This window comes from Delphinus delphis, chromosome 8, assembly GCF_949987515.2.
Source record: "Delphinus delphis chromosome 8, mDelDel1.2, whole genome shotgun sequence".
NCBI classification, from domain to species: Eukaryota; Metazoa; Chordata; class Mammalia; order Artiodactyla; family Delphinidae; genus Delphinus; species Delphinus delphis.
Window position 1 is genome coordinate 84,037,522 of NC_082690.1, and position 24,558 is coordinate 84,062,079.

The 24,558-nt window shown below is 32.9% G+C and overlaps 1 protein-coding gene across 1 annotated transcript in view; it reads left to right on the forward strand.

Moving 5' to 3' along the window:
- Positions 1-24,558, forward strand: part of ELP4 (elongator acetyltransferase complex subunit 4) — a 252,163-nt gene that overhangs the window by 39,868 nt on the left and 187,737 nt on the right. Inside the window, exon 4 of the mRNA XM_060018644.1 lies at positions 21,596-21,724. Coding sequence (XP_059874627.1) covers positions 21,596-21,724 — 129 coding nt within the window. The remainder of the gene's footprint in view (positions 1-21,595; positions 21,725-24,558) is intronic.

The window sequence follows — 24,558 nt, forward strand, 5'->3', positions numbered from 1 at the left end:
GTAGAAAAATATAAAACTAGAGTCAAAAAACATAGACTCTTATTAAATTTGTCCTTATGACCAAAGTAGATTAATAAGGACCAGACTAGTCATCATGCCTGAAACAACTAAAAAACAGGACAAAGTATATGAAACACTGTCTTCAAAACTTTGACCATCACACAGTAAAGGACAGTGATTCCTGAGTTATGCAAAATAGACAAGGTAAGTCCTATAACTTCCCTAGCTTCCTGCATACAAAGTGTCCAGGCCATAGTGCAGGGAGGAAGAGCCCAGGATAAGACAATCTTAGGTGACAGAGCTAGGAATGTGGAATTACAACCTCGTTATTGTCTTCATCTGGAGCCAAGTATGGTTTAAGGAGATATGTATGGGTGCCAAGTAAGCAAGGGGTGGACTTCTGATAGTTAATTCTATGTGTCAATTTGACCAAGTCACAGGGTGCCCAGAAATTTGATCAGACATTATTCTGAGTGTTTCTGTGAGGGTATTTTTGGATGAAATTAACATTTAATTCGGTAGACTGAGTAAAGCAGATTGCCCTCTCTAATGTGGGTGGGCCTCATCCAGTCAGTTGAAGGCCTAAATAGAACAAAATGGCTAACCCTCCCCCATATAAGAAAGAATTCTTCCTACTGGACTGCTTTTGAACTTGGACATCAACTTTTTCTTGCTCTCGGGTTCAAACTGAAACATCAGCTCTTCCTGAGTCACGAGTCTGCTATCCTTTGGATCAGAATTACACCATTAGTTTTCCATTTGGACAAAAACTACACCATCAGCTCTCCTGAGTTTCCAGCTAGCTTGCTGTGCATATCTGGGGACTTGTCAGCCTCCATAATCATATGAGCCAATTCCTTATAGTAAATTTTATTACAGGAAGAGGTATGTATATGTGTACATATATATATGTATATGTGTGTGTGTGTGTATACACACACACACAGACACACATCCTGTTCATACAATTTCTCTAGAGAACTCTGACTAATTCAATTTTACTGAAAATACAAAGATTACATTTAAAACCAAAGAAGGCATTTCACATTTATTTATTAACCTACATTGAACAATTATCACTCGCATCCTATATCTTGGCCAGCTTTTCAGATAGTAAAGTACAGTGATCTTCCCACCTTTTTTGCACTCATACTTCTAAAAATATTTTTTTTAATTATGTATTGTCTTGTATACTAAGTTATGTAAAAATTTTCGTTATGAGATTATTTAGTTGCAAAGATGTTATTGTAAGTATTGCCTTTTTTAGTTGAAGACTTTTATGTCAGTCTTGTAAGTGTATCCAACTCAATCTAAATAATAGCAATTTGATGTCAGTATCATTATTTTTAGAAGTATCTACATAAGCAAGCTCTTCTTTAACAACTGGAAATTTTACATCAATCATTTTTTCCTTGAATTCATATTTTCTATTCCACTCACTCCTCGTGGAGTTTTGTCAGAATGTAGTACATTTTATGTTCAACATTTTTATTAATAACCTTATGATAGTTTTTCTGTAACTTCATATTTAAATTTATTTTAAACTTTTTGTCTCAAAAGACTTTAAGTGTTAAACACATTTCTTTTTATTTCAGTCGCCATTACAATTATTGTTGCATATAGTGTATCAATAGACATAAAAATGTTCACACTACATTGCTTCATTAGGACATATAATTGCGTGAATATTGCTAGAATGGGATGGGATTCAGCATCAGCTCTATTCATATTTTTTACTTTTGCAGATGTGAGCTGTTCATAGTTAAGTAAATAGAGAGAGTTGTGTTATTGTAATGTCCCTCAAATTATTTTTTCACTTTTTCTGAGTAATACACAAAAAGAAATCACATGATGTCTATCAACATAAATTACTTTAAATTATTTGTCTAGTCTATTAGGTCCACCTAAAATTTTGCTGAAAACAATGAAAAAAGGATAATTTCCCCAGTCATTAGAAAATTCACATTTTCTATACCAAGTAGATATTTTAGGTTGTCTTTTTGTTTGGTACTGCAGAGATGTTTACTCCTGGGACAATGAGAAGTAAAACTTTCTCTCGTGAAGTGAGAAAGGTTGATTTGAAAGGGGATTGGCAAAGGGGAACTTGCACTTCTATCACTGGCACATTCTCTAGGAGGTCATTTTTCACTAGATATTTGTTAAAGTTGAAGATCAAAGAATTGATTTCCTTAAAATTCTCATGATCATGTACCTCTTTCAAAGTCTTCATTTACCCCAGGTTTAAAGACTCCCAGTTTCTGACAGTTAAAAGGGATGGAAACAAGTCATCTTACCTGATCCAGATAAGCTTTTCTAAGTTTAGACTACCATATGCCCATATATGATTAAATCCATATATTGATGTAGCCCAGTGAACCTGTATTTAGTCACCCCCAATATACACTAACCTATTCTAGCATTCTAGCATGATAATGCTAACTATCATTTATTCACATCAATATGAAAAAAAGTATATTCTGTTTAGATTTCAAAAATGTAGGAATAACTTCTAAGTTACTGCTGCTCTTTAAAATGTTTAAATGAAGTTTATCTCAGGCAAAAGAATTAAATCAGCATATTGGACTTAAAATTTCTTTTATGAAAATTATTCCTCTGTAATGTCACATTCCATGTAAATGCAGACTGTCTTATTAGAAGAAAAACCATTAGTGATAATTTTCTGTTATGTTAAATAATATTTTAAAGATGATTATTTGAAATAAATTCTCAGTGATTGATATATCTCTGGAATTTTTTTTTTATAAGAAGTACTGTTGGTTTCAGTGTTGACAGATATTTTACTTGGCTTTCTCATATTTGAATTTTCACTATTACTGAGATGCAGTTTATAACAACATGCTAATTAATCTCCTGGAACTTAAATTCATCTTACATTTCAAGGGAAATAAATGTTAAAATGGTATGACCATTTATTTTTAATGTCTTAAAAGTTTCTCTTGCTCTAGCCTAGCATAGGTGTTTTTAACTGAAGAATGTATTCTAGTGTCATCAGATCTATTTTACTTTATCTTGTGCACTTAGAATGTATTATCAAAGACATTATAATTACTCCACAAAAACCTAATCGTCTTAAGCATTAGATTTACTTAATATAACATTGCAGATTTTATGCTGCATTTTTTTTTTTTTTTTTTTTTGTGGTACGCGGGCCTCTCACTGTTGTGGCCTCTCCCGTTGTGGAGCGCAGGCTCCGGACACGCAGGCTCAGCAGCCATGGCTCACGGGCCCAGCCGCTTGGCGGCGTGTGGGATCTTCCCGGACCAGGGCGCGAACCCGTGTCTCCTACATCGGCAGGCGGACTCTCAACCACTGCGCCACCAGGGAAGCCCGATGCTGCATTTTTAAAGTTATCTCATTCTTCTATTTATAATGAGTAGCCTAGAACAAGTTGTTTTTATTTGAATAGCAAGTTTGCTTTACATGGCAATTGAATATTTATCAATAAGGTACTCAATGAAGTTAAATATTAAATTAATTATAAATTTGAGTGTGTGATCCTCAGGAAAAATTTATCTTCTTTGATTTTAATGCCATTATTTGCTTTTAACTAAAATCACTTGTATAGATGAGTAATGAAATTGTTATAGGCTGTATATGCTAAATAACGTACACACAACATTTCCCTACATTATAAAACTTATTTAGTGATTCATTTTTAAACTATTTTAATTTTGATTATGTTCTTGTATTTCATGCACCTCTACTCTGAAGATATATCTAGTTTTTGAGTTAATAGAATCTTCACTCATCAGTAATGTTTCTTTTCTTTTTTTAAAAAATAATTTTAAAAACGTTCATTTGATGGGGAAATACTGCTTTGTTGCACGTTTCTTTGTTTACAGCAAAGCAGAATATTTTCCCCTATGGTTGTTAGCCTTCTGCATTTCTTCCTTGTTTTTCATAGTAGGTTTTTGTCTCTGTCCATTTTTTTTCTCATTGCTCTGTACGAACTCTTTACATATTGTAGTTAATGTCCCAGGATTATATACGAGGATCTTTGTTTTGCACATTCTCAGGATCTAAGTCCCTGAAGTTACAAGGTTGCATTGGAAAACCAAATTTGCCAAAACATACAAATAGCCCTCCTATAAATTTTGGGCTGCGCTCCTAAAAATTTTGCCCCTCTGCCCACATCCCTCACATGTAACACTAGTGTATTTTTTCATCATTAGATTTGTGAGTTGGTCTGTTCCTGTTAGCCATATGTTGAATATTCTTGAGTATAATGCAAAACAATTTCAAAATTTGCCAAAGATGCAAAATTTCCTGAGGTTGATCAAAGTGACTGTGGAGAATTGTTTGAATCCCATGCAAAGCTACTGGCTAATGAGAATGTAGAAGGTTTCAGCCAGTTGCGAAAGCAATGTTTCTTAAATTCTTAATCTTATCATCTTATATTCCTTACATGTTTAATATGTAACAGTATAACAATATTTGACTTAAAAGAATAATATGCCATTCTCATTTTTCTATAAGGAAGTAAAAAAAGTATTGTTTTTAATATATACAATATGTTTAATGTTTAGTGTTCACACATTTAAAACAGACTGGATGAGAAAATTATGGCTGATAAAAATTTCAGTTATGTATATTCTTCATAATACCAGTATATAGACGAAGTTTTTAACATCTCTGAGAAAAATGAACAAAATATTTTTGTAGTTTAAAATGAGATGTTGAATACTAATATAGAGAAGTAGAATTTCTGCACCTATAAGAGTAGGTATATATATTATGTACTTTCTACATAATGTTCAGTTGGGATTTCAGTGTGCCCAGCTCAGAGTTATACTGAAGACTTATTTGTATCAAACAGCCCAAAAATGAGTGACCAAAACCCAAAGCATTAACAGTGTTTAGAGATACAATGTAGGGAGAAAATGCTATAATTGCTTAGTTTTAATTTTATGATGTATATGATTGGAGATTTCTGGAGCCTATAACAAAGGCAAATAATAGCTGGTACAAGAAAAGGGAAAAGACAATCTTATAGACCATAATTATCTTAAAACTGTGTATAACTAAAAGACAAGTAAAGGATAAAAAGCCCATCAGCTGCCTAAAATATATTATATAACCACCCAGCAATTTATCCATCATCCTTTGGAAACATTCATGCCTACTGTAGTCAGAGCTTCAGGAAGTCAGCATTAAAGATGTAACGCTGAAAAGTTACACCCCTTAGAAAATCCTATAGAACAATATACATGATGTTGTTAAAGCTTTTAGAAACACTATGGTAAGTATTCTTCAGTTAACTTTTTTATCTAAAAGAATTTTCTTGATCATCTCAAATATAGTGATGGGTATTCTCTATGAAAACTTTCTATGGAATGTTTTCTAATATAGCAAAATTACATTTTAATGTTAAAATATTTAAACATTTATCAGTAGATCAGCTGATTTTTTTATGAAATAAAAAATTATGCACACCCAAACATTTCTTAAGAACTTGAAAATGCTAAGATTTCTCTATTATTTATATCCTTTTCATAATTTTTAACAATATGATGGTATATGTTAATACATATAGAATTAAAGAAAGTAAAATTTCAGAAGTAAATTTAAATGCTGTTTCATAATATGCTAAAGTCAGTTTCAAAAACTTAATTTGAATATTTTTTAGTGATGACATGCCAGGTAGGTAATATTCATTCAGGAAGAGATATCTAATATCTAGAGCAAAGGGTTAATTCTTGACTTGTTGCATTAACTTTTTGAGTTACCTGTTATATACACTATGCACTAACATCAACCACAGTTAGAACAAAGTGGGAGGTTAGAATGCTTTTAAAGAGCTTCAAAGTTGTATTTTTTAGTGTGTACCCAGGATAGGTACCTGGTTACCAGCAGGGGTGTCCCAACTACTTGATGTTTATTAAAGGATTATAGCATAGCATATAATATTTTTTAACATCAAACATATTAGTAAATAAATAGTTCAAATTTAAAATCAATTATGGTGAAATTTCCCATATTTACTATTGAGAAAATCTTTCATATTGAAAATGAATTACTTTACAATAATCTATGTCCTGGAATGAGTTTCAGTTCATTGAAAATAAACCATATGATATTTGATAAATTAATATAGTAATAAGATACTTGGTAACAAAATAATGAAGTATGAATATTTAGTCTAACATCTTCAGAATTCTTTTTCACAGACTTTAAATCCATAAGTAAAAGTTAAAAGTATATCTTAATAATTTGAAAGCATTATTTTAAATCCCAAAATATCAGCCTTTTACCCAAATATTGAACTCATTTGTTAAGATCTTATTCACTGTACCTTGTATCTTTTCCTTTATTTGATTCCTTGGTTTTAATTGAGGTCAGAGATATTGATTTAGAGTTAGATAAAGCGGTATTACTTGCTAACAATGTAAAGTTTGAGTTACTGTTAAAAAGGTTTCTTTTCCTTCTGTCAGTTTGGTGTCAAGATTAAGTCTGTTTGCCATGCATCTGTTATTTACTGATCATGGAACAAGAATTAGAGATCTCGTGAGTGGTCAGTTTGCTCTTAGTACACTGTAGTAAGTACAGTCTGGTCTTTCTGAGTACACAGAATACAAAAATGTCTCAGATCCAGCCCATGTTTTTTTTAAGTGACAAAAATTGAAACAGCTATAAAAATGAAGTTAAAGAAACATCCCTTGGTTGGCCTAATATATCATTGAACATTTTTTAAATTATGTTCATCTCCAAAGTTGTAGTTTTATGATTCAGAACAAAAGTAATATAACACGCTATAAATAATTAAAAATTATTTTCTGGCCCTTCTATATTCCACTTTGCAATCTTTATGCATACTCAACACCTTATACATTACACATTTTCCCACACATTTTTACTTTCTCTAGCCTGTATAATATTTAATGTACATCCTATCAAAACTGTTTTATCACTGTGTATCTTTTGTCCATAATATAAATACAAATATTAAAAGGTCTTTAAAGGCAGAGCTATAATCAGAATATGTTCCCTTCACTTCTTTGTCAACATTTTATTTGTTCAGAAAATTATCAGGCTATCTATAAGCTTTTCAGTGCTAGTTGAGCCAGAAATTTGCTGTTTGACCCTAGGGTTCCCCTCTTTTTTTCCCTCCCTAGCTACTTGTGAGAGCTTATTTAAAATTCTGAGTTCTCCCCTGGCAGCCACAGTTCGAGTTTCTTTGGCAAATTAAAAAGACTAAGAAAAAACATGCAAAGCTCAGTACTGTTTCCAGTGACCTACATTTGTAGGCAGCTTTTAAAAGATGGTATGTGCCTTATTTTCCAACGAGGAAATGAAAGATAAGATAAAAAATATAAAAGAAAAGAAACCCACCTCTCTGTCACTACCTAATGAGAAATTTTTGATATAATACTAAAATAAACACACATTTGGCATTGATGTTTGTACATCAGTCAACAAAAGAAAGGAATTTTGCATGCAGAAAAGTAGCCTACGTTATATAGCAAAATGCCACACTGTGTAATAGGATATTTATCCTTAAGAAGATGAAATATACTTCAAATCTGAGCTTAGATTTTAATTTCTGTGTTGCTGCTTAACTAGCTACAGGACCTTGCACAAGTCACTTAACCTTTCATATTAAGATAGGGATGATAGCCTGCCTACCTTATTCCGGAGCTCCAAATTAAAAATGAAATATCTGGAGTTTTGCTTTCTAAATCTTAAAACACCTATTCCAGCCCTCACATTTACTTTAAAAATTTTATTTTGAACCCATAAAAAAATGAATGGTTGTGAATACTTGATGGATTTGCTATAGGCAAAAGAAATGTTTAAATCTTAGAACTGTTATTAGTTTTATCATTCTTGGAAAAGAAGCCACATAAAGTCAGCATTGGGAATATTAGAAATAGGGCTCATTTTTCTTTTGAATACTTTTTCTGAAAAAGTATTCAGAAGAGAAAGTATTCAATCCTTTTGGGGGTGGATAAATGACTTCAAAATTTGAAAACCAGAGCCATTCAAAATAAAAGAAAATCAGCCTCCCAAATGAACATGTTGTCCCATTTAATGAAACATTAAAGGATACCATGGAAGGAGAAAGGCTGTATACTATCAAGGATCATAAATTAAATAGACAGTCTGTGAAGATTTATTATGTACAAAAGGATAACTCTACTGTTGAAAACCCCCAAAATATAGGGCTATTTCTCCAGCTAGTGTTGGGATGATTCTTTCAGTGTTTCTTTTCTAATTTAAGTTTTTTTTGTTCACCAGAAACTGACAGGCAGTTGCAGAAAAGGGCCTTAGTTCCTCACATCCATCTTTTCACATTATGGTATATTAACAAAATCAGAGGCATTTGAAACGTGCTTATTGTTTTTGTAAAATATTCTCACTACAGTTTGTGTGTGCATACATGTGAGTCTGAAAGTCTGTGCTAGATTTCAGAAACATGGTAGAGAGCATTAAAATGAAGACTTAAATTGGAAGTAGAAAACAGATCTGAAACTATGAAGTTTCAGATCAGAGATATTGATCTTACCTTGCATATCAGTATCAGAGATATTGATCTTACCTTGCATCTCTTAAAACAGACTGTAACATACAGGGTGCTATAGAATTAAAGAAAACCTATTTTATGCTTTTACCCAGTTACCTCTACTTCTCAGTAGTCAATGAACAAAAAGAATGAGTTCTATTCTACTAACACCAAATGTACTACAGAAAATAGTTTTCAAATTTAATAAAAATAAAGTGATATCCAGTTTCATTTAGTACCCCACAATACCCTAAGGATTTTTGTTTGTGACACTTTCCATAAGCTGGGTTTATTCTGGAAAAAAAAAAAAAATCACATCAAACAAATAAAACCAGTCACTTGTTGTGTGCTCCTGAGTTAGGAATTTAACTTATCAGGACCCCTTAAATGAAGGTAATGCCTGATTTCATTCCTAATTGAGATTTCTTTGACAATAGATATCCATGAAACTTTAGAATACTTCTTTTCCAACAATGTAAAGATTTAGTAAATAATTATAAGATTATTGTCACTTTCTCAACTTTTAAAATAATTATATTTAGAAATGTTTTAGTTACATCGGTTTTTAGAAATTAGTTTATATTCAATAAAGAGACTTAATACTTAAAGGAATTTTGTAGGAATTCTTTGCCAACATAAGAATCCTTTTATAACTTATTATTGCATAACTTGTTTGCTTAATGTAGATTTTCATATGTCATATTTTCTTAAAACAGGTTAATATACACCCTTATACAGTAAACATTTACTAAAAGGAGTTATTACATATGATCTCACTAATAACTAAACCTGTTAATACCAGTGAGTAAGTGGAAAGTTTAGTCTACTTTTTAAAACAATTCACAAAATGTTTTGTAATCAAGATATGTCCTATTATAAGGACATTGTTCACCATTCACTATTCTTTCTATAACTAGGAACATAATATATATAAAAATATACATATATACACATATACGTGTGTGTATGTATACACACACATACGTAATACATATACACACACAGAAGTTCACATTTTTAACAATAGTAGTTACCTAGTTAGTAGCTCTCTTCACTTTAACTTGTATTATCTCTCTGAGTATGAATTTTATTGGTTGTGCAGTCAGAGCCAGATTAAACATTAAACATTGACAGCATTGAATATAAGAACTTTACTTTGTAAAAAAACCTAGAAAGGAAAACTCCAATTTTTATGGATAAAAGTATTAATAGATTCCAACAGTGCATTCTTGCCTCTCTATGAGTAAAAACATGGTATTTTTATTTTAAGCTTTCTTCTTAAGAAGTCAGTTTGAAGTAAAGAGACTGTTTTGAAGGAATGTGTAATATAGCTCTTATGTTTTGATTTATAAAATCATAAATTCTGTATCTTAAGTTGATCTATTGAGGAAAATTGATAAAATTAATATAGACCTCATAGAAACTTGTTCTTAACAGCTTGACAGTTTTGAGTTTTTTTATATATGTGAGAAAATAATTACAGAAGCTAATATCAGAATGCCAAGACACTCAGTGCATTTCCCCTTAAACTCCTTTTAAGTCAATGCCATCAATAGACAGTACTGAAACCTGTGGCTGCTTTGGTCAAGACTAGGGGTGCTGTTTATGGTATTAGCAGGCATATTGCTAGGACCTAGATAAGGAATGTAAATTTGCCTGTACCTCATTTTCCCATTCTCACTACTAGATTGCAGTAGAACTCAGAGGTTAATACACGTCAAAATTGCTTTGAGATCCCTCTGTGACTGGTGCTCTTAAAAATGTGATGGTTTAGAATGTAATGTTTTAAAATAATTAAATTATATTTGCATTTAATTGAAGATATTATTATTAAACTTAGTGCAACTCTTTCTCTTCATTTCTGAATACTTCTAGTGCAGACTTCCATTTCCTTTCCTTCATGTATCTTGCTCCTTCCCTCTATCTTAGTCAAGAAAATTTAAAGAGAGGTTTTTCCAGCTTTCTCAGCACATTTCTGGTTTACATTTTAAGGAGAAATGTGATTTGCTTGCCAAATTACAAGCATCAGTTTTGTCAGTAGCTTAACTTGAGAGTTTAGTTAAAATACTTTTTGTATGCTGATGTGAAAGTGTTTTTCACCATCCTTCTTGTAATACCAGTAATTTTTCTATCTTTATATTCAAGAAAAAATATCTGAAATTGTACTAAGATGTCCCCTAATCTGTACTGCATTTGGTTTGAAACAAGATAATTCACTCATTACTAATCTTAAAATCTCTGAGTTTTAAAAACATGTAACATCAACTACACCCCAGGACCTTCTAACTTACTCCCTGCAGTCTACATTTCTGAATGCTTTTAACAATTAAAGTCACTCCTCGCCCCATACTTTTGAACAGTTAAATGAAGATAATGTGGAGAACATACCTTTACTAAATCAATATTTGGGTTAAATATTTGGACCATGTTTGTATTCAAATTATGATAATCAGTAATGTCTTTGGATTTGTTTCTCTTTCCAACTTTCAGAAAATAAGTATTCCCTCCAAAAACCCCCATAAATCAACAAAGTAATATACTTAGTGATACAATATAATATACTTAACCGATACATGCATAATGCTTAAGTAGTATTAATTATACAGTTACCGAAACCTGCAAGGATCAAAAGATTTTATTTTTAAGAAGGATTTCTCATGCTGCATGGATTATGTTGCTACATAATAGCTCAGTAGTACTTCTGCTGAATTGTAAAATAGCTTAGAGAGGAATATGATGCCCATAGTTGGTGTAATGCATTGGTAATTAAGAGGGTGGGAGGTTAAGCTTCATTAACTGCTGAGGGATTGTATCTTGGGTTTTATTATGCCCTAGAGAACATAAAAAGTGAGAAGGGTCAAACTGTTGGAATCAGATTTTGCTTGTGCATCTGCCAAAACAAAGACCACAAAATAATAAAGCAGTAAGCACAGAATGACATGAGTTGAAAAGGGAAGAAATATATCTACAGCATCTTATGGATAAGGATAAGTGTTTCTGGTGAAAAGAATAAAAAAAATACTGGAGTATACTTTGGTATTGAAAGTTTGTAATAATTTCGTTTCATATAGCTTTTTTAAAAAGTCAAATAAATAGTTGGTTTTGTCCAAAGGTATTGCCAATTTCTTTATTCTTGTTAATTTTCTAACTTGGTGTATTTGATTAAAAGAGAGACAGACACTTTATACTTGCCATACTATCTTCTGTGGGGAACTTATGATGCCTGCTTTTTATTTTTATTTATTTATGATCCTTATTACCAAATGTATGTGAACTGTAAGCACTGCATTGCAGAAAAGAACAAAAAATCTGATGTATATTCTTCCTCTTAGGAAACAAGGATACTGGGTTAGAAATCAAGACGGGGTGATTTTCGAAAGTATGAGGGAGGATGCTGATCTGTGATTGATGGCTATAATAGTTGATTATTAAAGAGCTTATTCTTAGCATTCTCTCAAAATAGACATTTTATCAAAACATCAATTAAATTTTTTGTTTGATTAGATACAGGCATTGCAACAAATGGTAGAGATTACAGATACAGTGGTCATCTCTGATAGGGTCAGTGATTCACCGTGAGCAGGGTAGGTGATGGCATACTTCAAAAATTTTAGGGCTTACAAATATAACAACATGTTGAATGCAAACTCTTACAGAAATTTCTGAATATTAGAAGACAAAAGTACCAGAATATTTTTTTCCCAAAAATGTCATTTCTTGGTATATCTAATCATTCATTTTCACTTGAAGAGAACAGGAAAATGGATTTCATTTCTTATATTCCCTCCATTCCTCAGTATCATGTCACATTTTTAGTTCCTTCCTTTTCTTCATGTTTAGTCCTTAACTTTCTTGTTCTGCTTTTTATTCTCTTCGCAGCAAGTCTTTTTTCCCACCAGTTTCATTGAGATGTAGTTGACATATAACATATTATTTTAAGGTGTACAACATAATGTTTGGATATATGTATATATTGTGGAATAACTACCACAATAAGTTTAGTTAACATCCATCACCTCACAGTTACAATTTTTTTCTTGTGATGAGGACTTTTAAGATCTACTCTCTCAGCAACTTTCGAATATACAATACAGTATTGTTAGCTATAGTCACCATTGCTGTACCTTTATCATGTACAGAAATTATTTATCTTATAACTGGAAGTTTGTACCTTTTGACCACCATTGCCCATTTCCCTGCTTCTGGCAACCACCAATCTATTCTCTATTTTTATGAGGTCAGATTTTTTAGATCCCACATATAAATGAGCTCATATGGCATTTATCTTTCTTCATCTGAGTTACTTCAGTTAGCATGATGCCCTCAAGTCCATCATGTTGTCACAAATGGGAGGATTTCCTTTCATTGTTTTTTATGGCTGAATAATATTCTATATATTAAACATTTTTTTCATCTGTTGATGGATACTTAAGTTGTTTCTATGTCTTGACTATTAAAAAAAATGCTACAGTGACATGTGGCTACAGATATCTCTTTGATATAATGATTTCATTTCCTTCAAATATATACCCAGAAGTGAAATTGCTGGATCATATAGTAGTTCTATATTTAATTTTTTGAGGAACTTCCATACCGTTTTCCATAGTGGCTGCACCAATTTACATTTCCACCAACAGTGTACCAGGGTTCCCTTTTCTCCACATCCTTTCCAAAACTTGTTATCTCTTATCTTTTTTATGACAGCCATCTAACAATTATATAAAATAAAATACATTAAAAAATTTTTATGCTTTATAAACAAAATATATGTCTTCATTGTATTAAAAAGTGTTACCATTTTTTATTTTTACACTTTCTACCTCTTTATTCCTTTTTTATACTGCTGAATTATATCTTCAAATAATTTTATCAGAAAAGGTTTGTGGTAGGTAAGCTTTTGAAACACTATATACCTTTTAAAAAGTATTTTGCACTTATGGTTAATAGGCAGTTTTCCTGGATGGAGAATTCTAGATTTAATATCAGATTTCCTTGTATTTTGAAGACATTTTTTCCTTGTCTTTTAAAATCCAGTGTTGCTGAGATATCTAATGCTAATCTATTTCTTGGCCCCTAGTAACCTCTAATCTGCTTACCATCTTTATAGTTTGCTTTTTGTAGAATTTTACATATGTGGAATCATGCAGTATATAATATTTTGTATCTGGCTTCTTTCACTTAACATAATGCTTTTTAGATTAACCATATTCCTATACATATATCAGTAGAGTTTCTATCTTTAACTGATTTTTTTAGCCATTTACCAGTTGATGGACATTTGGGTTTCCACTTTTGACTATTAAATGAAGTTGTGTGAACATCCACGTACATGTCTTTGTATGGACATGTTTTTATTTCTCTTTAGCAAATACCTAAGAAGATAATGGCTGGATCATATTGAAAGTGTTCACTTTTTAGAGAAATTTCCAGACTCTGCTCTAAAGTACCTGTGCAATTTTGCATTCTCACCAGCTGTGTATAAGAATTCCAGTTGCCTGCTTTCTTTTTAACATTTGGTGTGACCATTTTTTGAATTTTATTTTAACAATTCTCATGCATACATTGTCCACTTTGTAAGAGAATAGTATGAAAGAACGTTCAAAGTATAATCATATCTTCTTTCTGAGATATTTAAGGGTTAACTGAGAGGTCTATGGATGCATGCTGCCCTGAGCCAGGAGAGGGAATTAACTAGTCTTCAGTGACTGAGGAAATAATTGTAGATAAAGTAAGGAGGAGGCAGAGCTGAGAGAAGGGGAGAAAAGAAGAATGAAAGACAATAACCTGACTTATTATGTACTTTGAGTTTGACATGCAGTCAAACATTCAGGTAGAATATTCAGAAGGCAGTTAAAAATCTAGGCCCAGAAATTGCAGAATGATTGGAAACAGAAATTTGTTAGCAATCATTTATTTTACGTTTATTGAATGCTTATTGTATGCCAGACACTGTTATGGACTGAATATTGTGTCCCCCCTAAAATACATGTTCTTTTCACATGCAAAATACATTTAGTCCAACCCAAAAACCAATAGTGAACCTGTGAAACCAGGCAAGTTATGTGCTTCCATAATACAGTGGTGGGACAGACATAGGAGAAACATTCCAAATCCAAGGGAGAAAGAAGGAATGGATGATGGATCCCAAGCAAGTCTAAAATTTAATAAAGCAAATTTCATTAGATCTTAAGGCCCAAGAATAAGTCTCTTTGGTTCAATCCTCTGCCCTCTAGGCCCACTGGGGTAGCAACATCATGCCTCTTCAGCTGGGCGGGGCACCCTTTTAAACCGAGGTGGGGGCAGCCTTATCCCTCAGGCCCGTACACTTCAGGCCTGTGGTGGGAGTGGCAGCCCTGATGATCTCTGAATCAGTTTTGGGGTCCTTATTCTCTTTTCTTTCTTTTTTTTTACGTTTTTTTGATGTGGACCATTTTAAAAGTCTTTATTGAATTTGTTACAATATTGCTTCTGTTTTATGTTTCGCTGTTTTTGGCCGCGAGGCATGTGGGATCTTAGCTCCCCAACAGGGATCGAACCCGCACCCTCTGCATTGGGAAGCGAAGACTTAACCTCTGGACTGCCAGGGAAGTTCCTTTTCTTGAAGGATAGTGCATGTTTGAAACCAAATAGCTCTGTGATCTTGTCCTGTAAAGTCAAAGAATTCCTTAATACCATCTTGCCTTCTGTAGTCCCTTTAGTTCAAACTGGCCGCCTCTCTACAGGTATAATCTCATCTCTGTTCCTGGCTTCTGTGAGATAGCTGATTAAGCCTAAGAGTTGTACCCATGATCTCTTTATCAAATGATTATTCAACCAAACCCTTAGTGTACTTTAAGAACAAGCTTTCTTATTTTTTGCAATATTGATAGGTTGAAAATTTTTCAAATCTTCAAGTTCTGGTTCCTTTTTGCTTATCAGTTTCTTTAATTTATCTCTTTCCTTTTGTATTTTACTATAAGCATTCAGGAGGAACCAAGCTGTTCAGAAATTTACTTAGAAATCTCCTCAGCTAAATATTCAGTTTCATCACTCACAAGTTGTACCTTCCACAAAACAGTAGAACACAGTTCAGCCAAGTTTTTTGCCACTTCATAACAAGGATCACCTTTCCCCAGTTTTGAATAATATGTTCCTCATTTCCTTATGAAACTTCAACAGAATCACACTTAACATCCATAATTGTAGCATGTACCTCAAAACTCATCAGCCTGTATCCGTTACCCAGTTCCAAAGCCACATTTCTATTTTTATGTATTTGATACAGCAGCATACCACTTTTCAATACCAAAATCCCCATCACCTTGGGCTACCATAACAAAATATCAGACACTGGGTGGCTTAAACCACAGAAATTTATTTTTTCACAGTTCTTGAGGGTGGGAAGTCCAAGATTAAGGTGCATGCTGATTCAGTTTCTAGTGATAGCTCTTTTTCTGACTTGTAGCTGTCCACCTTTTCACTGTGTGCTCACATGACTGCTCCTTTTTGCGTGTGTGGGGAGAAAGAGAGTGCTTGATCTCTAGTGTCTCTTCTTATAAAGACACTAATCCTATTGGATCATGGCCCCATCCTTATTACCTCATTTAACCTTAATTCCCTAAAGGCTTTATCTCCAAATACTATAATATTAAAGGGTTAGAGTTTCAACATAAGACTTTGCAAGGACATAAACATTCAGTCCATAGCAGGTGTTAATGATGAAAAGAGACTAAGACATAGTCCCTACCCTTAAGCATCTCACAGTGGAATCACTGAAATTTGAGAAGGCTTTTTTTTTTTTTTTTTTTTTTTTTTTTTTTTGCGGTATGCGGGCCTCCCACTGCTGTGGCCTCTCCCGTTGCGGAGCACAGGCTCCAGACGCACAGGCTCAGCGGCCGCTCCACGGCCTGTGGGGTCTTCCCAGACCGGGGCACGAACCCGTGTCCCCTGCATCGGCAGGCGGACTCTCAACCACTGAGCCACCAGGGAAGCCCCTGAGAAGGCTTTTTTATCTAAATAAAGACATATGAAGAATTTTTATATAGATTTTTTTTTTAAGTTGAGACTTCTAAAACACTAGGAATAATGCTGGCAATGCTAGCAATGATACAAAGTCACATGCTTTTTGTTGTGTTGAATTTTGTAGTGAATGCAATATGGACATTCAGTTTGCAAGGAAGAAACATCTGTAGTTAATTAAATGGAAGAGGAGAGATGGGGGGAGTGGGATAGACTGCTATTTCCTCTATTTCATTTCTTTCCTTTAATGTTGCAACTTCACTTCAGAGAGGGTCTCTTGGATTGGATAGTCATCATCATATATGGATATTCCCAAAAGAGCTTTCTTTGTCTCAAGCACCAATCACTCTTCTAATCTGATGGTTTTAATACAAACACACTACTTCATGGAATAACAAATAATTAAGCTGTTTTTCCTTAGAAGAAAGATAGTACACCTAATCGGCCCTTTGAGACTCCATAACTCACTCAATACTGCAAAATAAACTTTTTTGAAATGCCTAACATTGGTGGGAGGTGTTTCTTTTAATATTGATATAAAAATGAGTTTGGGGTTGGTGGGGTGTGCATAGACCACCATCAGCTCTTTCTTATGGCACTTATTTGCCTTATTATTTCTGTATTGCTTTTTGTTTTTTAAGTTTTTGTGTCTATTTATAGATAAAATATGAAGATTTAGTTCTCATTTAATACCACACATTCTCTTTATGTCTCTGTTTCTCCTTTCAGTATATTTAAGTTGTCTTTCCTGGTCAAGTCAGTTATTCATTGTTTACGTTGTGTCAATTTATTCATTACAGTATTTAACATTCTATATTATATGTGTATCCCCTTTTCTGGTACACCAATTATTTTTTCTGAAGTTAATCATTGCCTCATTTTTTTCAACTGTATCAATTATTAGTTCATCTCCAAACTTTCCACTAAAGCCCTAAAACTCCCCCTTAATGTGTTTAAGCATCATCTCCCTAGACTTCTCCATCTTCTTCCAAATGGATTGCTTGCTCTGTAGGCTGTCTACATAGCTGTTATTCTGGTGCTTCCCTTCTTCATCCTAACAGTTGCCTTTGAGAATGAATGGAAGTAGAGGGTAAGTGTAAGATGATAAAGTTGTTTTTTTTTTTAATTTTGTACGTCTGAAAATTTTACATTAGTTTGGTTGACTATAGAACACTAGGCTAGAAATAACTTCCCTCTGTAAAGTCCAGTGTTGCATTTGCAAAGTTTGATGCCATTCATATTCCTGACCTGTCCCCACCCAACCCCTGGAAGCTTTTCAGGTATTTTCTTTTGCCCCTCTTGTTCTAAAATGTCAGAATTATGTGCTTTGATGTAGGTCTATTTTCATTCACAGTTTGAGTACTCCATAGGATTTTAAATCTAAAATGTCATAATTTTCACTTCTGGAAATTTCTCTTAGGTTCTTTCTTTGATATTTTCCTCTGCTGTATTTTCTATTTTTCTGTCTAGAAGTGCTAAATCTAAAACTCTTAGAAGAAAACAAAGGTTTTCTTTGACCTTTGTTTTCTTTGATCTTGGATTAGGCCAACAGTTTCTTAAATATAACACCAAAAGTACAAGCAACAAAAGAAATAAAAACAATAAATTGGGCTTCATCAAAATTAAAGTTTTTACATCAGAAGACACTGCTGATAACACATATATATGGAATCTTAAAAATAAATAAATAGTCATGAAGAACCTAGGGGCAAGATGGGAATAAAGACACAGACCTACTAGAGAATGGACTTGAGGACACAGGGAGGGGGAAGTGTAAGCTGGGACAAAGTGAGAGAGTGGTAGTGTGTATATGGACATATATATACTACCAAATGTAAAATAGATAGCTAGTGGGAAGCAGTTGCATAGCACAGGGAGATTAGCTCTGTGCTTTGTGACCACCTAGAAGGGTGGGATAGGGAGGGTGGGAGGGAGGGAGACGCAAAAGGGAAGAGATATGGGGATATATGTGTATGTATAACTGATTCACTTTGTTATAAAGCAGAAACTAACATACCATTGTAAAGCAATTATACTCCAATAAAAATGTTAAAAAAAAAAAGACACTGCTGAGAAAGTAAAAAAGTTTAATCACAGAATGTGAGAAAATATCTGTAAATCATGTACATGATAAGGGTCTAATACCCAGAATAAATAAAGAACTATCACAACTCATCAACATAAACAACCCAATTAAAAAATGGGCAAAGGACATATAGACATATTTCCAAGGAAGATATACAAATGACCAAGACTAGCCCATGAAAAGATACTCAACATCATTAGTCATTAGTGAAATGCAAATCAAAACCACAGTGAGATACCACTTCATACCCACTAGGATAGCTATTTTAAAAAAAAGAAAGAAAAAGTGTTAGAGAGGATGTGAAAAAATTGGAACCTGCAAACATCGTTCGTAGGAATATGAAATGGTGCAGCCATTGTGGAAAACATTTTTGTAGTTCCTCAAAAAGTTGAACAGAGCTTCCCTGTGACCCAGCAATTCTTCTCCTAGGTATGTACCCAAGAGAATTGGAAATATATGTTCACAGAAAAACTCATGCATGAGTGTTCATAGCCACTTTAGTCTTAATAGCCAAAAAGTGGGAACAATCTAAATGTCTACCAGTTGATGAATGGATAAACAAATGTGACATATCCATACAATGGAATATTATTCAGTCATAAAACAGAATGAAGTATTCATACATTCTACAACATAGATGAACCTTGAAAACACCATGCTAAGTGAAAGAAAGCAGACACAAAAGGCCATGTGTTATATAATTCTGTTTATATGAAATGTCCAGAATAGACTAAACCATAGGGACAGAAAGTAGATTAATGATTGCCAGGGACTAGGAGAAGGGGGAATGAGGAGTGACTGCTTAATGAGTATGCGGTTTCTTTTGGGAGTGATGAAAATGTTCTGAAAGTAGAAAGTGGTAATGTTTGCATAACTCTGAATATACTAAAAATCACTGAACTGTACACTTTAAAATGCTTAAAATGATGAATTTTGTTTTATGTGAATTTTATCTCAATTAAAAATACATATCTATATACATGTATATATATATTTATTATTTATATATATGAAAACCTTTATATATATATAATCTTATAAACCTTATATATATAACCTTTAGATGATGTTACTAGAGTGTACTTTCTATACATATTTTGAACATTTTCATCCTTAGCTTTAGGAAATAAGCATCTGTTTTATCAATACTAAAATTAGAATCATTATAATTTTCACCTTACTTGTAACAGTTTTCAAAATAGTGAAATGTCCGCCCTAGGAGTAGATGACATATTTAATAAGATATATAAGGAAATGCTTACCTGTGTTTTGTTTACATATGTTAGCCATATTAATGAGGTCTCTAATATTTTAGGTCTAGTTCTTTAATACTATACACCTTAATGTTAGAACATTTCTATTCAAAATTGATATAGTTTAATCAATGAAAGAAAGTGTGGTATACATTTTAAAAATATACATTCCATCTCTTTTGCAAAAAAATTTTTTAATGTTTTTGTTGTTCAGTTTTGGATGACCTTAGTAAGTGTTCCTGAGATTAGTAAGTGTTCCTGAGATTGCAAAAAAGTTAACACAAATATTTATACTAAACATTGCCTAATATTGGCAATAAAAAAATGTGCAGCTCTGAGTAATAGTTAAGACAATTATTTGACTGAATTCTCATAATCGAACTTTTATTGAATGCTTAACATGTGGCAGGTACCATTCTCTGCATTTACATTTTTAACTCATTTATTACTTACAACAAACCAATGAAGTAAATACTATTATCTACATTTTTTCCATTAATCAGTGGAGGCATATAGAGGTGCTACTAGTGGTCAGCGTAACCACAGACACAACTCTAATGTAAAGTCAAGATTTGAATCTAAACAGTCTGGATGCAGAATTCAAATTCATAACTGCTGTGTTGGGTTGAACTATATGCCTCACAAATATTTGTTTCCATTGGAAAAATAAGTTACTTTATATTTTGTAAGAGATTAATGCTTTGCTAGGAATGATGTATTCAGAGTTTTAATGATACAACTAGTTTCTAATAGTGGCATATATTATAGAGTGAATCCACTTTGAGATCTTTTAGGAGGTGACTAAGATATATGACGGTTACTGTATTTCTAGGTGATTAGTTGACATGATTCTAAGCATAAGTAAATTTGATCCTGAAAAGTAAAAGTCGCAACTTGGACTAATTTATGACGTGGCACAAGATTATGTTTACTATCCAAATGCCCCACATTATCATTATGATTCTAGCTAATAAAAAACAAAATTATTGCTGGTGCTTTCCTTCTGCAAAAAACATGTGTACCTTTTTCTTTGGATTATTTCTATAGTACCTCTTCACAAAACCATGTTTCTGTATGTTTTCTTGTAGCCACTCAGTAGGTCACTCAGTAGTAGGTCAGCTTCCAAGAAAGAAAAGAAAAATTGGAATTCAATGTCTCTTCATTTAATCAGAGATTTTAAATTCTATTTTCATTTTTAAAAGAAGATCATAGGCTTGCAGGTGCAAAACTAATGTGTGATATGGGCAAAATAAATGTCTTTATTCTTAGTTGTTACTTCACCCATTATTTCGGTGAATGAGTTTTTTGAATTCTAGAATTACAAACCAGTAAACAGATTACGCACATGCTTTATTTTTACCTTGTGGCAAACATAACAATAATTACATGTAATACATAAGTGCTAATTGTAGACTTTGCTTGAAGTGTATAAATTTTTCTAATGATCATAGCCTCCTGCAATAGCATTTGATTTTTGCTAGTATAAAAATTTGAGTATTTTCTTTAAATTCTAGTTCACTGGTAAAAATTTAAACTTCACATTTAATATTAGGTAAACCCTCTTTCTCTGCTTTAGAAATATCTATATTGTCATGATTTTATGCTTGAATCAATTTGAAGGTGTCAATTTTTAATACATTGGAAAGTTCTAGTATTGCTAATATTATGATTTAAGAAAATTTTCACTTTTTTTTTTTTACCACAGTTGCTCAGTAATATGTCATTCTGTTTTCTTAGGAACTTCCTGCACCATTACTTGATGATAATTGTAAAAAAGAATGTGATGAAGACATATGTAATCATAAAACAGAATCTAACATTAAGATGAAAATAGCTTGGCGTTACCAGTTATTACCCAAGATGGAGGCAAGTCAATAAATTATTTCTAAAATTTGCAAATATATTTGTTTTCATTTTACAAGATCTCTTGTGGTATACTTGTTATTCTTTAAATGTAATACAATGTATATTTGTTTTTTTTTTTTTTTTTTGCGGTACGCGGGCCTCTCACTGTTGTGGCCTCTCCTGTTGCGGAGCACAGGCTCCGGACGCGCAGGCTCAGCAGCCGTGGCTCATGGGCCCAGCCGCTCTGCGGCATGTGGGATCTTCCCGAACTGGGGCATGAACCCGTGTCCCCTGCATCAGCAGGCAGACTCTCAACCACTGCGCCACCAGGGAAGCCCTATATTTGTTTGTTTAAATAATTAGTTATTTCATTTGTAAAGTGTCTTATCAAGATGACTTTTTCCCAGTTTTATTCTGAAATAATTGACGTATGTCACTGTATAAGCTTAAGGTGTACAGCATGGTGGTTTGATTTACATATATTGTGAAATGACTGCTAGAGTAGGTTCAGTTAACATCCATCATCTCGTATAGAAGAAATGAAAAGAAGAAGAAAAAGAAATATTTCCCCTTGTGATGAGAATGCTAGGATTTACTCTCTTAACTTTCCTATATATTATTCAACAGTCTTAGCTATAGTCATCATCATGTACATTATATCCCTAGTACTTATTTACCTTATAACTGGAAGTTTGTAACTTTTAACCACCTTCCTCCAATTCTCCCTCCCACTACCCTCTGCCTCTGGTACCCAACGTCTCATCTGTTTTTTCTGTTAGTTAATTTCTGTTTTATTTTGTTTTATTTTTAGATTACACATGTAAGTGAGATCATACATTATTTGTCTTTCTTTGTCTGACTTATTTCACTTAGCATAGTGCCACTAAGTTCCATCCTTGTTGCAAATGGCAAGATTTCCTCATTTTTTAATGACTAAACAATATTCCATTGTATATATCTCACAACTTGTTTATTCATTTATCCATCAATTGGCACTTTGTAAATAAAGCTGCTATGAACATAGGGTTGCAGATACCTTTTTGAGTTAGTGTTTTCATGTCCTTTGAATATATTCCCAGAAGTGGAGTTGCTAGATCATATGGTAGTTCTATTTTTAATTTTTTGAGGATCCTCCATACTACTTTCCGTAATCACTGCACCAATTTACAATTCCACCAACATTGCACAAGGGTTCCCTTTTCTCCACATCCATGCCAGCATTTGTTGTCTCTTATCTTTTCCATGATGGCTGTTCTAACAGGTGTGAGGTGATTATTTTAACAACTTAACATTGTGGTTTTAATTTGCATTTCCCTAATGAGTAGTGTTGTTGAGTGTATTTTCATGTACCTGTTGGCCTTTTTAATTTTGTCTTTGGAAAAATGTTTATTCAGGTCCGTTGTCCATTTTTAAATTAGGTGAGTGGGTTTTTTTTACTATTGAGTTATATGAGTTTTTAAATATATTTTGGATATTAACCCCTTATCAGATACATGTTTTGCAAAAAATTTTTCCCATTCCATAGGTTATCTTTTCACTTTATTGATGGTTTCTTTGGCTGTACAGAAGCTTTTTAATTTGATATAGACATACTTGTTTATTTTTTATTTTGTTGCATATGCTTTGGGTGTCATATCCAAAAACTTATTACCAAGACCCATGTCAAGGAGCTTTATTCCTGCGTTTTCTTCTAGGAGTTTCATGGTTGCAGGTCTTACATTTAAGTCTTTAATGCGTTTCAAGTTAATTTTTGTGAGTAGAGTAAGATAGGGGTCCAGTTTCATTCTTTTACATGTGAATATCTAATTATCCCAGCACCATTTATTGAAGAGAATGCCTTTTCTCTGTTGACTATTCTTGGCTACCTTGTCAAACATTAGTTGACCATATATGCTTGGGTTTATTTTTGGGTTTTCAAGTCTGTTCCATTGGTCTATTTGTCTGTTTTTATGTCAGTATCATACTGTTTTGATTAATATAGCTTTATAGTATAGCTTGAACTCAGGAAGTATGATGCCTCCTGCCTTGTTCTTCTCTCTCAAAATTTCTTTGGCTTTTTGGGGTCTTTTGTGGCTTCATATAAATTTTACTAGTGTTTTTTGTCTACCTCTGTAAAAAATGACATTAGAATCTTGATAGGGATTGTACTGAATCTATAAATGGCTTTTGGTAGTATTAACATTTTAACCGTGTTAATTCTCCCAACCCATGAACATGGAATACCTTTCCATTTATTTGTGTCTTCTTCAATTTCTTTCATCAATGTCTTGTAGCTTTCAGAGTAGAGATCTTTCACCTCCTTGGTTAAATTTACTCTTAAGTATTTTATTGTTTTTGATGCTATTGTAAATGGGATGATATTTCCTAAAAATAAAATTATGGGTTTTTTTTTTTTTACCCAAATAGATTATTGCATTTCTTCCATAATCTCCCTATAGAATCTTTTATTCTAGGGTTGCAAGACAGAGTGAGTGAACTAATTAAGCCATTTCTATCTAATATAGTTGCCTATAAATATTCAATATAAGTAGTGGTTCTTTGGAATTACTGTTTTATTCCTGTACATTTCATTTTCAACCATTACATTTTCAAGCTGTCTGGTAACCTCTCCTATCTAGGATAAACTAAGAGACAGGATGTGAGGGGAAATTTTCTGAGAAGTCAAAACACATGTCAGTAAATCTGCCTACGAAATAAAGCTTATGAACTCTGCTCCTATTGAAGGCCCCTCCATTTGATTGTTTCCTTCATTCATTTTTCAGAACACTTTGAAGTCTACCAGACATTATCATACTGGTAGAAAAGTGGGGGAAATTCTATCTGAATAAGACAATTCCCATACTCCACACTTCTCT